The 15,357-nt window shown below is 35.7% G+C and overlaps 1 protein-coding gene across 1 annotated transcript in view; it reads right to left on the reverse strand.

Moving 5' to 3' along the window:
• col4a1 (collagen, type IV, alpha 1) overlaps positions 1 to 15,357 on the reverse strand; it is a 45,486-nt gene that overhangs the window by 25,719 nt on the left and 4,410 nt on the right. Inside the window, exon 2 of the mRNA XM_083535771.1 lies at positions 24 to 80. Coding sequence (XP_083391897.1) covers positions 24 to 80 — 57 coding nt within the window. The remainder of the gene's footprint in view (positions 1 to 23; positions 81 to 15,357) is intronic.

Below are 15,357 nucleotides of genomic sequence, written 5' to 3' on the forward strand. Positions count from 1 at the left end.
TGAGTTGCACATGCATGCAGTACCTTCGACCCTTTTACACCGCTGCAGTCACACTTGCCACATGATGAGCCTGAACATCCCTGGGGAAAAATGAGGAGATAAAATTATAAAAATGTACCACTAGGTGGCAGCAAGTGTACATCTATTATATAGAGTGATCCCAGTCAGAATACACAGTACATACACATCAGTCTACAGTATATGTACACTAACTGTCCAATTTATTAGGAACACATGTACACCTGGGCATTTATGCAGTTATCCAAACCCAAACCATACAGCAGCAGTACAATATATAATATTATGCAACTGTGAACACTTTGACTTTAACCATGACATGGTGTTTGTTACAAGATTTTAAATGCATATATCCTTCCTGGCAGATTAACCAGTCCAGTGATTTTCCTCTGACCTCTCTCATTAACACATTTCTACCTACAGAACGCTGGCTGTTTTGTTTTAGGTTTTTTTTTTTTTTAAAGTTTAAATCAGCCAATCTGGCACCAGTACAATTAAAGCACAACCACTCCAGGAACCTAAAAGGTGTTGAATATTACATAAAGAGAATCAAATGAAGAAAGAGGAATGTGTTAAAACATTTTCTATAGCGATGATGGTATGTTTCATGTTTTAGCGTCCTGCTGCAGGGACAGTCTTACCCAATTTCCTTTGCATTAGAGTTTAGAGTCTATAATTTACAATTTTACATTTATAATTTACAATTGTTTCCACTGGTTTGTTTCATCCAGTCCTCTTCTGTTGTACACTCTAGTTGTCCTGTGCCGTTATTGTACATTTTGCTTTATGGCATCTAACGGAACTCCCCACTGTAGGCTGCATCACACCATGGTGCTAAAGAAATAAAAGTATATACAAATTAAACAAACAAATGACATTAACAACCAGTTGATTGACTGGAAATGTTATTATTCTGGTGTTAACACCCTAATAAACCCTTTCTCTGATCTAATGCAGCACTAGCAGCTAGGCCAGATGTTCATTGCTTCACCACTTCCTGCACAACCCTGAATCCTCTCCAGCATGCTTGGCAGTATATCCTGGGAATGGAGCACTCATCTTTTGCTTTATCCCTACATCTTCCTTTCCCACTGAGGCATGTCATTCTCTTGCTTGCATGTGAGGCAACTGGCCAAATATTTGCAGCCAGAGAAAAAAACACCTCTGCCCTACAACTCCACCTACTCCTTTTGTGTTTTGGGTAATTGGATCAGTATGTGGGTGCTGTGCAGAATCATGAGAACTGCTGGGCTCAAAACATTATCTCATCACTGCCTCTGGGTCAGTTCATTCTGACCACCACTGCCTGTCTAGGCATGGACTGTTGTTTCAAGTGCTGTTCATCAGATCTGACCTGCTTAGTTGACCTCAATAAAATGACAAATACATTTAAGTATTCTGATACATAAAATAACAAGCATTTCATAACTTATTAATATATACTAAACCAACACCAAACTTCTCACCACTCATCTCTCACGTTTCACATAACCGGGTGAGTTTAATGGGTTTTTTTACTGTTCACTTCATGACTGAGATAATGTGCCCTGCAATCGCCAAAAACCCTGACATAGATGAAGGGTCTTATCTCTACACATGCTCATGCATCCTTTTATCATTTCAGCATAGTTAAAATGGCCATCTTCTTATCCCATACTCCAACATGCTAATCTAAAATCTGGATCATATACATACTGAAACATGCATATTATTCTCCTTCTTATGCATGTCTCGCATTCTCACAAACCCAAACAGAAAAAAGACAAGGAACGTATAAGACTGTTTAGACAATAATGATCTGGACCCTATAGGGCCTCTGGAGATGTGGATAGATATTTGTAGTTTAAGCGTGTGCTTGTGTGTTATAAGGACAAACTCAGAGCAATTATCATCACCACATAAACTGTCATTTTGGAGATTTTTTCTGTCTCAAAATAAAAAACTTTCTATTAAGAAAATAATACCAAAAGAAACGTGAATGAAAGAGAGCATTCAAATCAAATAGTGGAATGAAGACAATGAATTAGGCCCTTTTTTATTTTTCAGCTGATGCAAAGCTAAATTTTCAGGCAGGAAATATGTGACTAATTTGTTGTGACCCAGGTTTGACACCTGCAGTCTTTTATTCTGATTTACAAAATGTGTTCCCACATTCTGTCTTTCATGTGTCATCAGTGTGTTCAAATATACATATCAGATATATTGGTATCTGTTGGTGATTGTTCTTTGTATTGGGAATGTGGGTGCAGAAGGGTTGAATATAAAAGTACTGTACAATCGCCTGACAGTTAGGAAACTCCCAGGTACTAATGATTCTTTTTCTCTGTTAATATAAAGGCTTAAGAATGATAAGAAGTGTGGGATGAATACTGTGAAGCCGAGAACCAGCATCTCTCTCTCTCTCTATGCATCTCTCCATCTGTTTATCATCACTTCCAAGAAGTCAAGAAGTCAAGTCAAGAAGCTTTTATTGTCATTTTAACCATATATAGCTGATGCAGTACACAGTGAAATGAAACAACGTTCCTCCTGAACCCAGGTGCTACATAGAACAACATAAAACAAACAGTACAGAACAGAAAAACACAGGGCCGAGAACTAAGATCCTTCCAAAACCACAGTTGCAGCTGCACAGTTGCACACTCAGCTATGACTACAAACATGCCTAAGACGTCATACTGATGTGATACAACAGCACAGAGCTATTAGGTGGCTAAAGATTTATGACACATATCTGCTCAGATCTAACACTTTAAAGAAATTGTTTATTATACAAGAAACAAAGATTATTTGGGTTATGAAAGGAGAAGAAATCTGTTTCATGTCAAATTTCTCATAAATGATGACTTGGCTATTTAACTTGGTTAAGAAAAAATGTTATGAAATCCAGATAAGCTGAAACTGACTGAAGAATTCAACCTATTCAAATTTTATCTGACACTTCAATACGTTTGCCCAAAATGTTTTTTTTCCAACATAGTGTACTCAGTATTAAGAATCGTGACCCTTAAATCTCCCAAGCTACATAAAGAAGGTTATTAGATAAATCAGATGATATTGTGATTTGTGGTGAGAGTAGAGAGCAGGTTGAGAAGAGCCTGGAGAGGTGGAGATATGCGCTTGAGAGAAGGGGAATGAAAGTCAGTAGGAGTAAGACAGAGTACATGTGTGTGAATGAGAGGGAGGGCAGTGGAGTGATGCGGTTGCAGGGAGAAGAGGTGGAGAAGGTGGAGGAGTTCAGGTATCTGGGGTCAACAGTGCAAAATAATGGAGAGTGTGTTAGAGAAGTGAAGAAAATAGTGCAGGCAGGGTGGAGTGGGTGGAGAAGAGTGACAGGAGTGATTTGTGATAGTAGGGTATCTGCAAAAATAAAAGGGAAAGTTTATAGGACTGTGGTGAGACCTGCGATGTTGTATGGATTAGAGACAGTTGCATTGAGTAAAAGGCAGGAGGTGGAGCTGGAGGTAGCAGAGCTGAAGATGTTGAGGTTTTTGTTGGGAGTGACGAGGATGGATAAGATTAGAAATGAGTTTATTAGAGGGACAGCACATGTAGGATGTTTTGGTGACAAGGTGAGGGAGGCGAGATTGAGATGGTTTGGACATGTGCAGAGGAGGGGCATGGGGTATATTGTAGGAGAATGCTGAGGATAGAGCCACCAGGTAGGAGGAAAAGAGGAAGGCCAAGGAGGAGGTTCATGGATGTGGTGAGGGAAGACATGCAGGTAGTTGGTGTAAAAGAGGCAGATGTAGAGGACAGGGTGGTATGGAGACAGATGATCCGCTGTGGCGACCCCTAATGGGAGCAGCCGAAAGATTAGATAAATCAGATCTCAGCTAAAAAGATCTGTGTCTAATTAACAAACCACATTATCCATTTATTTATTATTGAATGACTCATGAATGTTTTAATATTGTTTTGAATGCTATGATATCAAACAATCCACAATAACTTTATTTGACACTTTCTATTGGTTTTTTCAAAACCATAAATAGCCATAAATCATTATCCTAAATGGCCATTTTTTTTTTACTAACAACATAATCGAAGTGTGATTCCTCAACAAGGAATCTGGTGACATCATCCATCCAATATATTTTGCTGTAGCTTCAGTGTAATCAGGCAGCATTTAGGTGAAAAAAGCTCATCCAGCCAGCACATCTGCTTGCTGGACCCTGCAAGGAACTCACTGAAATCGCTTTTAGTAATGTCTCCCAGAATGGCAATAATTAGCCTAATGTGTTGAAATTTCCGGAAAATTCTAAACAGGCTTATTTTTAAACAATCGTCAGTTTGCATCTGGGTTTCCTAGAAATCTGATACAGAGTAGTGATCTGTGGCTAGAGGCTCATGATACACATACATTTAGTAATCAAAACAATAGGACATATTATAAATTAATTAAATTTAGTTTATACAAGTTTCCAGATTTTTCAAAACATTCCCTTAAAGCTTAATGAGATGCCAAGAAATGGGGGCTTATAACTTTCTACAAGTTAAGAGTTAAGGATGAGAGTTACTTTTGTTTTTGTTGGCAAAAAGCTATGCTATTAACTTTTCTCTGTTTCGCTCTCAATATCTCCAATTATATATGAAGGTGGCTTTTCTCTTTAAGATACAAATACAGTGATAAACAAAAAGGTGATAAAGTAAAATCAGCATTTCACAATTTTACTCTCTGTTTGTTCTGTCTGGTACGTATTCCGATAAGGGTAAAAGATGCCTTCAAATCAATACAGTATTTATCATGAATATGTATGATGAAGCATTTCTATTTTTATGGGAGTAAAATTTTTCAGAATAACAACACGCACATTTACCCAGCATAGTGCTGATAATGAAAATGTTTCAATGATAGTCACTAGATTCAAACACAACTAAATATCTGTGAGAGGTTCAAGACTGATTTTGTACACCCACATAACCAAAACAGGTAATGAGAGAATAACCTTTGCAAGAATGGTGATTATTCCTCCAGCACAGTACCAGACAGTTGTAGAATTTGTTTCACATTGTTTTGAATTTGTTCTTGTGGCTTGTGGTGGCCCTACACAATACTACACAATCCATGTAAATCGAGCAGGAATGTAATCACCAACTTAGCTGCTAAAACAAAGCTGTTAATTATGCATGCTCACATCCAGTCTTACAAAAGGTCTGTTTTCCCCAAAAAATGATTCCTTCAAAAGGGAACATCTTGCCAAACCTTTTTTGTGGTTATTCATTTAACTGCCACTGGGTAACATAGAAACTGTAGGAAAATTCTACTTTAAAGCACATACAGTAATGCTTGCACAATGCCCCTTAGATTTCATGAATCCTGAAACTTACTTTTTTTTTGTCATGATATCTTAAATTGTATGTGTGCAAAGAGAAAATCTGATATTTTGTAATAGGTCCTTTGCACAACCTGGATTCTACAGTTTTCTGTCTTTTTGTACTTCTTCTCTTCTAAACTTTGAATATTTAACTTTAATAACATATATAACTATTAAACCATATATTTCTGGATAATTGATTTGTGTCTTTTGTCCAAGGTTCATAGCTGTGATATGAGGAGAAAATGTGGATAGTTTCCATTCATATAATCAGCCTTAATTAGTCCACACTTGCTAAAAAATATGACAATTTGCTACTTATGTAAGTCAAATAGTCAAATAAAGTCAAATAAATGGACAGTGAATAAAACATGATACTGCAACTAATCCTATTCAATGGGAAAGTACAATATGCAAAACTACTGTGACAAACATGAAGGTGTTAGTGTGCAAACGATTTCAGTTAAGGCACCAGATCTAATGGTCCAGCTGTACTAAGGGAACGTTACATGTTAAATATTTCTATAGTGTATTCATGTACTGTACCACCTTATATTCTGCTGTAGGAAGTCTGACATCCTTTAAGCAGGAAACACAAGTTTCCTATCTTAGCCAATCCTGAATAAATTCCAAGGCTCTAACACAATTGTCTTAGAATTTAACAAAAGAAGCTGGATGAGATCCTCTAAAGTCAAGCCAAGTGGAACAGTCATGAGGAAAGCTAAGAAAACTGGGACAATAGGAGGAAACATAGGGGAACCCAGCTTGTACTGGGGAAAAAAAACGTCAACTTGGATGAAGTCACTGTCTTATATGGTGTGAACTGAAATAGTCTGCTTACATCTGAAGCATTATCTGTTCTCTGTAGTCTAGCTCACTGGTCAGAGAATTTTTTTCGAATAGCCACTGCTAGAGATATGAGATCAGGCTTTTCTGTCGCCTTACAATGCACATATTGAGACTAAGCTGGTGGGTACATAAGAGGCCATCAGCAATGCATTCCTAATCTGACATGAACCAGCCCACATCTCTGCTGAATGCACATTCAAAATCCTAGTGTCTTTTCTGCAAAGAAAATATAGGAAAAGTTGATCATATCAACATCTCAATATGTTTAATAGTGTCGGTTCTTTCACAGAACGTTTGAAAGCACTAATAAAATCTGATAAAAATCATAATAAACCCATATTAGGTATTGAATGAAAGGCAGTAGGTTATCACGTACACCATTTCTTTGTAAACGTTTTTTATCCTTTTTTTTTATAGATGTGTGGGATGTCGTCTAATATCCAGTGGGTTTCTTCTGACCTGACCTACCATAACAACCTCATCAATTATCATACATTACACTTATTTTCCATGGCATCAACTAAACACTGTTCAGAGCACAACATTTATATTTTACACCTCAAGAGACTTGGAGGAAGCTAAATCCATTTTAAATATTTATTACCAACATGCAGGAGAAGAGGCAAAGGCATTAGTCACTAACCAAACCCCAATAAATGGCTGGGAAGTTCGTTTTTTTTATTCTAGTCTGAAGGAAGCATAGACTTTGCTGTGCCTTTGCCATAGATGGTAGATGAGAGTGAGCAACACAGACAAACTTGGTATCAGAGGTGGCAAAAGTATGCACATCCTTCACTTAAGTAGAAGTACAGATACTCATGTTTTAAAATGCTCTGGTAAAAGTTGAAGTACTGACTATACTTTTTTACTCAAGTTATAGTAAAGAGGTTTGTGCTCTGACATGTACTTAAGTAAAAAGTAGCCGTTACTACTACCTATTTTAGTGTCACGCTGGTAAATTGTCACGACATATTAATATTAATTAATGTCAATTAATGCAAATATTTACTCATTAATGATTGTCATTAGTTAACTCACAATTAATCACAATTTGATTGCATTTAATACTTTTAACGTTTTTTTTTTATATTCTAATCAACATTGGCATGGAAGATATGGATGCTTTATGCAAATTCATCTTTATTATTAGGGAAATCATACTCAACATAGAGCATGAAGACAAAATATTATTAAAGTGTTTTAAATTACACAAATCTTTAGAACACCGAAATAAACTTTCGCTGTTTTCACACGGATGATTTGATACCGGAGAAACTGTGCCTCTTCTAACTTTCATAACGATTACCTAAACAGGGAATATTTGTTTTTGATGTAAATTGGTCTATTGAAAAGTCTACATTTCTAGCTTTATATTAAGTCTGTGAGGCAAGTATTCACTAAGATTCAGGATGTTTTACTTTTGTGTTGGTGAAGACAGGAAACAGAGATGGCAGAGAGCGCCCCCTGTCGTTTCTTTGTTTTACAAAAGCACAGCGTTTGTTGTTATTGAGTGTATACAAATAAAAGTATATTCTTTACATATTCGAATTGTGTATTGCTCTTATCTGTACGATCAGTAAAGGAGGAAAAAAGCCACAAAACGCGCCCCCAGAGGGTAAATTGTGTGCATCATGGTGGATTTCAGTGATGAGTTCACATTTGCCGCATCAGTAAAACAGATTGAAAATAATATTTCGGTGGAGTTTTTTGTATTTTTACAGAGTAAAGAATGGACGTCGTTTCACCTTATATTTGTTTATCTATATTGTTCATAAAAATGGTCAAACCAGAATGCGTGCTGCATTAATCATGTGCAAATAAAATCAGTGCTGTTAAAATGTATTTGCGTTAACACGTTATTAACGCGTTAATTTTGACAGCCATAATTAATATATTAATACAAAACGAATAAAAGATTTGTCACCTATTAAATGTATCCAGGCTGAACAGCCACCATATTAAACACAAGCAGAAGTAATGATAATCAGGTGATCAGGAATGTCTCTGTTCTCCGTCATGTTTACATCACTGACTCCCTCTGTCTCATCCACGTTAGCTATACTTCTTGTTGCCTTCTGCCCTGCTCATTGTAAGCTTCGTAAACTAGTCTACATCTGTTGTGTGTGAGAGCCAGAAAATAATACACCAGTGGTAGATTAAAAAAGGTGCGCAATGATGAGAAATTGGTTGATGGGCTGAAAACAGCACGCAATGAGAAGAAAAAATATTGACATTCACCAAAAAGATTAAAACTAAAGTAACGAGTCTGGTTGGAAAATGTAAAAAGTGGAAAGTACAGATATTTGTGTAAAAAATGTAATGAGTGAAAGTAAAAAGTAAGAAAAAAAAAATGCAAGTAAAGTACTGATACCAGAAAAATGTACTTAAGTACAGTAACAAAGTATTTGTATTTCGTTACTTCCCACTTCTGATTGGTACACATACTTGTTTGAACATGCATAATAATATACATAAACATTAAAATGCCCTGGAATTGTAGGAAACATGACAAAATAAACATGCTTACACAAACTGTGTTTAACATTTGAGATAACCTGAAAAATTGGCTAGACATGCTCACTATGAAATGTCCATAACTGCCACGAGGGGTGTTTGTAATTCAGTAAAAACTGGGAAAATTCTAGAAATGTCTATAAAAGAGTGTAAGAAGGAAGGAAAAGGAGAATGGGGTCACTTCCGCTCTTTGCTTGTTATTCAGTCACCATGCTGATCGCTATGTTAAAACATTCATCAGGCTGTAAATGGTTAATGATGAGAGAAGACAGGCATTCACACAGGCAAAACATAGCAAATGGAAACACAAATGGACCATATCATGACCCCATTAGGCTTCCATCCAGAACTGTGAAGAGGTGACAAGTTTCCAAAAGAGGTCACAAATGGTCTGTCTCAGACTTTAAAGGACCATTGAGAACCCCAAAACTTTTTTTTGCATTGGCACAGTGCAATATATTTCTACTTTGGTGAAATAAAGTGTTCACAGTTAAGGGGCTCATCATAATATATATGACAAATACTAACCAATCAGAGAAATGTACAAGTTTTAATTTAAAATTTCAGCTACAAATCTTCTCAGTCTAGTAATAGAACACATGGTTAGCTAGTGCTGACAAAGCCTTGTTTATCTGACACCTCTCTGACCTACCCACAGATTCAGCTGCTCACACACCCAGAGTTCACCTCTGCCCTTCAGATTCTTCTGAGCTCTTTTTTATCAGTCTTATAGGCAGCCTTAGTCATTAAGTAATTTTCTTGTCTCACCTGTAACCATGTACACATACTTGTACTGTCCTTCTGGTTGAAAAGTGACCTACAACATCCAACAACATCTGAAAACTTTCCACCACATGCTATGATTAAAAATGCTTCATGCACAGGAATGGTATAAGGTTTACAAAAAGGATTTCAATGTTAAAACATTTAGATTTCTGTGATTTTTGCATTGTAATTATTTAATAGTTAAGGAAAATATTTTGAATAGAATATATACAAATGTTACTCAACTGCCGTTTGTACGCAGGTTCAAACTCTGTTCTACGCATTCTATCATGTTATGTCATTCTGTAAGAATGAAATCTATTTAAAACAGAGTTTGTCGAGACCTGAGGGTTCTGGTTGCAAAGCTTTAAATGTGTATTTGTGAGTAGTCCGGCTTTATAATCGATTGGTAAAAATAACCCAGTAATTTCTTTTTTTTTGCAGTCCTGGAGTGTTCTGCTGTGTTCACCTACTATTCACAGCATGAGCAATAAAATGCATAAAGGTAGTAAAACAGATGATTCCCAGCATATGGCAAACACATGAAACACAATTTCTAGCACGTTTCAAAACAACAAATGCAAAAAAACCCTTGGCTTTTAAAACTATGAAACAAAAAAATTTAGTTGTTCAGCTTACAATGTGTTACGCTGAAACTAAGGACTATTTTGGAAGCACTTAAAATAGAGCTGTCTTCTGAACAAAGCCAGGGAGATTTTTTTTTGCTGTCCAGTTTCTCTTCTGAACAAATAGGGCATTGAGCACAACAGATGAGGAGGAAGAGAAGAATGAGGCAGTGGTTGTTTTTTTTACAACAAGCATCATGAAAATATGCAAAAGGCTTGTAGGCTCTAAGCCAAATGCATAGCTCAGAAATGTAATAGTTCACTATTACAAATAATTTATACGCATGTATTTGCTAAAGCTACAAAAAAGAACCACCTACAAGAACTCTTTCTATCCATCTCTCTGCTCCTATTTCTTTATTGTATATACTAGAGAGGATGAAGTATGGAAACTAGTGATGTTCCGGAAGCTGAATACCTTATTCAGAAAGGTATGGATCATCACTTCTAAACGAATGACAAATTCTACTAAATAATAGGAAGAATATTCCTGCATGATATTATACATAAACATCTACAATCACACACACCATAATGTGTGTTACATGAATGGGTGTAAAATCCTGTAATTTATGGATTCTGTGTAATTTGATCATATTTTCATAGTTGTTAGAGTTTTTAACTACTCTATATTTTCTTTCAACTCCCTTGTTCTATAAAAAGTCCTCTTATTTGATCTGAATGCAGAAACAGATACAATTAATTTGAGATGGCTACAGATATAGATAAAGACACAGATATTGGCTCCACTGTGCACCCCTAAGGTAGTATGACCACCACAAAATATTTCTGTACAAACTCCACAGAAAAAGCAACGATTCTTTATTGCACTATGACACTTGTTATGGCTAGACAGTTTAATCACAACATAATTACATCAGTAGACAAATGATATAAACTTAAACTCAGTATGTTGCTTTAAACATGATGATGGCATGTACTAACGGTAAACCCATGGCATGAACTAATACCCACATTTTGTAATGACCCGGTCCCAGACAGGATGCCTCCTCCCACAATATATCACGCTTAACACAATGGATTTAAATAGAAACTTAGTACATGGTTTTTGGAGGGGGAATTTGCATCAATGCCAAACCCTATATTTAGACAATTATTTTACATGACACACAGATTGTCCAAGTGACAAAGCATCTGTGTCTGGTTTTAGTCTGATTCACCCCTAGCTGATTTAAGCTTCAGGTAAGTGCAGTGATAAGGGAACCGCTGTTAACGATTCTGTAATGCGCTAAAAGAAAACATGTTTCAGTAATGAGAGATAGAATTATTAGTTCTAAACATAATGTGGAATGCAGAAAATATAAAAACAAAAATTTATATTTTAGTTTTATTTAGGTCTGAATCTTATCCAGTATTAGAGAGTGTCTGTTTTCAAGTATGAAATATGATTACTGCATCTAGTACTTGTGCTTAACTACAAATACACTATATATATATATATATATATATATATATATATATATATATATATATATATATATATATATATATATATATATATATATATATATATATATATATAAATATTGGGACAGCTGAATTCTCCAGTCATATGTGGTTCTTCTCCAACTGTTTCCATTGTTACCACAGTTTCAGTTGGTGGCACATAATTGTATAGGATGTCTATGGATGCAATAGCATAAAGTTTATCCTTCATTTGTATAAGGAGACCCAAACTTGCCCCAGCATTCAATGCCCCTGTGCACAAACTGTGAACTCCATGAAAAAATGGTTTACACTGTTTAGTGTGGAAGCCGTTGAGTGGCCTGCTATAGAGTTCTGATCTCAACAATACTACACATCTTTTAGCTGAATTGGAATGCTCACCCCAGGCCAGTACATTAAAACCATAATCCGGACATTGCTAATGCCCTTGTAGCTGAATGAGCACAAATGTCCATAACCACACTCCAAGATCTAGTGGAGAAACCTTGGTGTCCACAAATCTTTGTTTATACTGGTGTATAAACACAAACTCCAGACAACTTTGTGGAACAAATACACAACAGAAAAATAGATGTTTTCTAATATTACCTAGAGGGAATACATCTGATTTGTCTTATGATGTTGAGTCACACACACATTTATCCTTCAGACTTCTAAGAAATTTGTATGTTGCTTATTTGTGCTGTAAGAAAAATCATCTTTTGTATATTTTTCTCGTTATCTTGAATCTTGTGATATTATGATTGTGATTGTGTATTAACCTTGTATTACTACTATAATAAGGACATTCAAGCTTTAGTAAACACTTTATACTAGTAAAGAGCTTATTTCTGAAAAGTTCAGGCCATACTATAAATGGGACACGGGACACTGCACATAACACACATTCATACACACATTTGCACACACAGGTCATTAATCCAAACTGAAGATAAAACAGGGAAACATGGAGCTCCCTGGAGGCACCAAAGTTCTACCCTAATGGTGAAATCTATGTCACAAAAAAATTAATGACTCTCTTTCACACATATACTGTATAATGACTTTGATTTCATACACCTAAAATACTTTATTGTTCCATACAATTTGGTGTAAGGCTGCACTGGTTTAACACCATCACTTCATACCTCCATTCTGTCAATAAAGTTTTTTCAATTTCTGCTCGTAAAAATTAATTGATGAGTAAAAAATATTTTTGCCAGGAAGTCAAATAAATAAATAAATAAATATGATAAAGATATGCATGCTTTACCTTGAATATAAAACACCGTTTTATCTCTGTGTTATAGGGACCATTGTAAGAAATAATGTAGCCTCTCTAGCACGTCAAACAATAGCAGGATTGGGCTGCCTATGAAAATTAAATTCAGAGTGTTTCTTTTTACAACAATAGCAATCTGTTCTGCTTGGAATTGAACGGCGGCCTGTGTTTTTTTATATCTGTCACCATGTTTCTATTGCCAAAGCAATAAAGGGGTCTGACTGTTGGACCAAAATGTAATGCAGAATTTTAAAAACTATCATCATTTATCACTGCATAATGGGTCATATATGTTTGAACCAGACATTTGTATATTGTGATTCTGCCTCTTAGTGTGGAACAATGATGGAATCTTAATATAAAGACAATGCTCTGGGTAAGTGTAAGTAATTTCATTTGGGGGTGTTACTAACAAGTCCTTTGTCCCATTAATTAGATCAGCATGTAAAATATTAAGCTAATCAATAATTGCACCCTGCAGAAAAAAGGACAACTGTTTAAAAAACTAGGACAAATTCCCCCAGGTGTCTTGACACTGTAATCACATTAGCGAAAGACTATCCTTCTTCCTGGATAATGTATATGGCCTAGAGCAGTGATGGACTGCATGCTCATTACCACATGTTTTGAGATGTTGCACAAAGCCAGCTGTGCAAACAATTTTTCAGAAAACACTAAGTGTGCTCAGTTAATATGATAGCTTCCCGGGGGTCAAAAAAAGGGAATGAACGTGAAAATCACGTTCTATCAGTAAGCGCTAAGAGCTAATAGAGAGTTTAGCATGAAATTTAATTCACCTTTAGACTAACAAAATCTAGCTTTTTTGTCAATGTTAGACTTTAGATATGATTCTGTAGAAAAACAAAGCAAATGTGACTCCTATGCCCAAACAAATGAGCAATTCAAAAGTCAATGCTTCTGGTAAAAAACAGAAGTCCCACATGACCATCTAGTTTAGACTATGGCCATGGCAACAAATTAAATAAGCTGTACCCTGTATACTTTAAAGTGCTCTATTTATGGATGATCTTTTTGTTCTTTTGATTCCATGTCTAAACACATTTTGGGTACTTGGTAACAGAGAGTCTTTTTTGAATGTTCATTAAGCACGGCAAAGTTCCTGCTATTAATCTTCTGTTAAATAAATGGTTTCTTTAATATAAACCAATAATCATTTAATGTTTTTACCATCCTATTTAAACTAAAAGAACTAAAAAATAGCAACTGAAATGTTACAGTAATGCTGTAGGAATGATCGAACTCTAGTTATTATCATAGCCTAATTATTTGATAGATTTACTCACCAATCATATGCATATGCATAAGTAAATAAATGTTTTGGTTTCTATAGCAATGAATATGAAAAAGTGTAGTAAGTAATTATCAATTGACTGTACAGTGCATAACAAAATAATAAACGAATCTTGCATAAGAAAGCATAATTACTATATTTAAAATCATAAAAAAATCTCCACTGTAATATTGGCAGTCACTTTGGCCCATTTTCTTAAACAGATCGACCCCGCCCCCTGTTAAAGAAAGGAAAAATTACGTGGCCCCTCACAGAAAAAAAAAAGTTTGGGGGGCTCTGTGCTAATATTGTTGCTTGTCCAGTACACTGTGAGCTGTACTAGAAAATGTAGCAACAACTTTATGTTTATTATGATTATGTTGTCCCTTAGGATAAGTGATTTACTGTAAAAGATGCAGGATATCAGCAATGCATTTTGTTGTAGGGAATAGTGTACATTTCTGATATGTGCTGTGATATGTGTAAGTCACTCTGGATAAGGATGTCTGCCAAATGCTATAAATATAAAAGCAAATGTTTTGTAACTCATTAGAGCTAATGCAAGGCCAAAACATTTACTTATTCTTATTGTCAGCTTAAGGGATTTGATTGGCAAGGCAGGTGGTGCAAACAGTTTGTGGGCAGTTAAACTGGCACTCTGCCAGTGCTAAGACCAAAGGATCTGTCACAGCTATTCTCCAGGCTTATCATTTCTGTGCAGAAATCTGAGAATTCAAAACTCCTAATGACCATTTCATGATCCAACAAATCACAGCATGGGCATCTAAGTAGAAGTTTTAAAGGTTAAGACAGATTCTATTATAGCTATGAGGATGTAGAGGTGATGGACTCAACTGTGTGAACAGCCCAATAGTTTGTAGGGGTCACAAATACAACAGGATACTTGACACCTTCACTGCGTAAACACACATACAGGTTTGTGTCTGTAACAATCCATCTGTGTTCCTTACTTTCCCTAGAGTAAAGAAAATACCAATAAATATATTCAAATGCATGCTAAGAGCAGAATTGTAGCTAAAACAATTGGCCAGAGGAGTTTCTCAGTTTAAAGCAATCCCTATGTGGTTTTAGTTGGAAGCTGTACCAGGTATTTTTCTTTATAAAGAAGCGTGTTTTTGTTTTTTATTGTAATTTACCAGCTGATTCAGATAGCTAACGTTTACCTTTAAAACCCCTCAACATTAGCTAACACAATGCAAACACATTCAGCAATTTGAATACAGCAAA

Source organism: Silurus aristotelis (genome assembly GCF_946808225.1).
Source record: "Silurus aristotelis genome assembly, chromosome: 3".
NCBI classification, from domain to species: Eukaryota; Metazoa; Chordata; class Actinopteri; order Siluriformes; family Siluridae; genus Silurus; species Silurus aristotelis.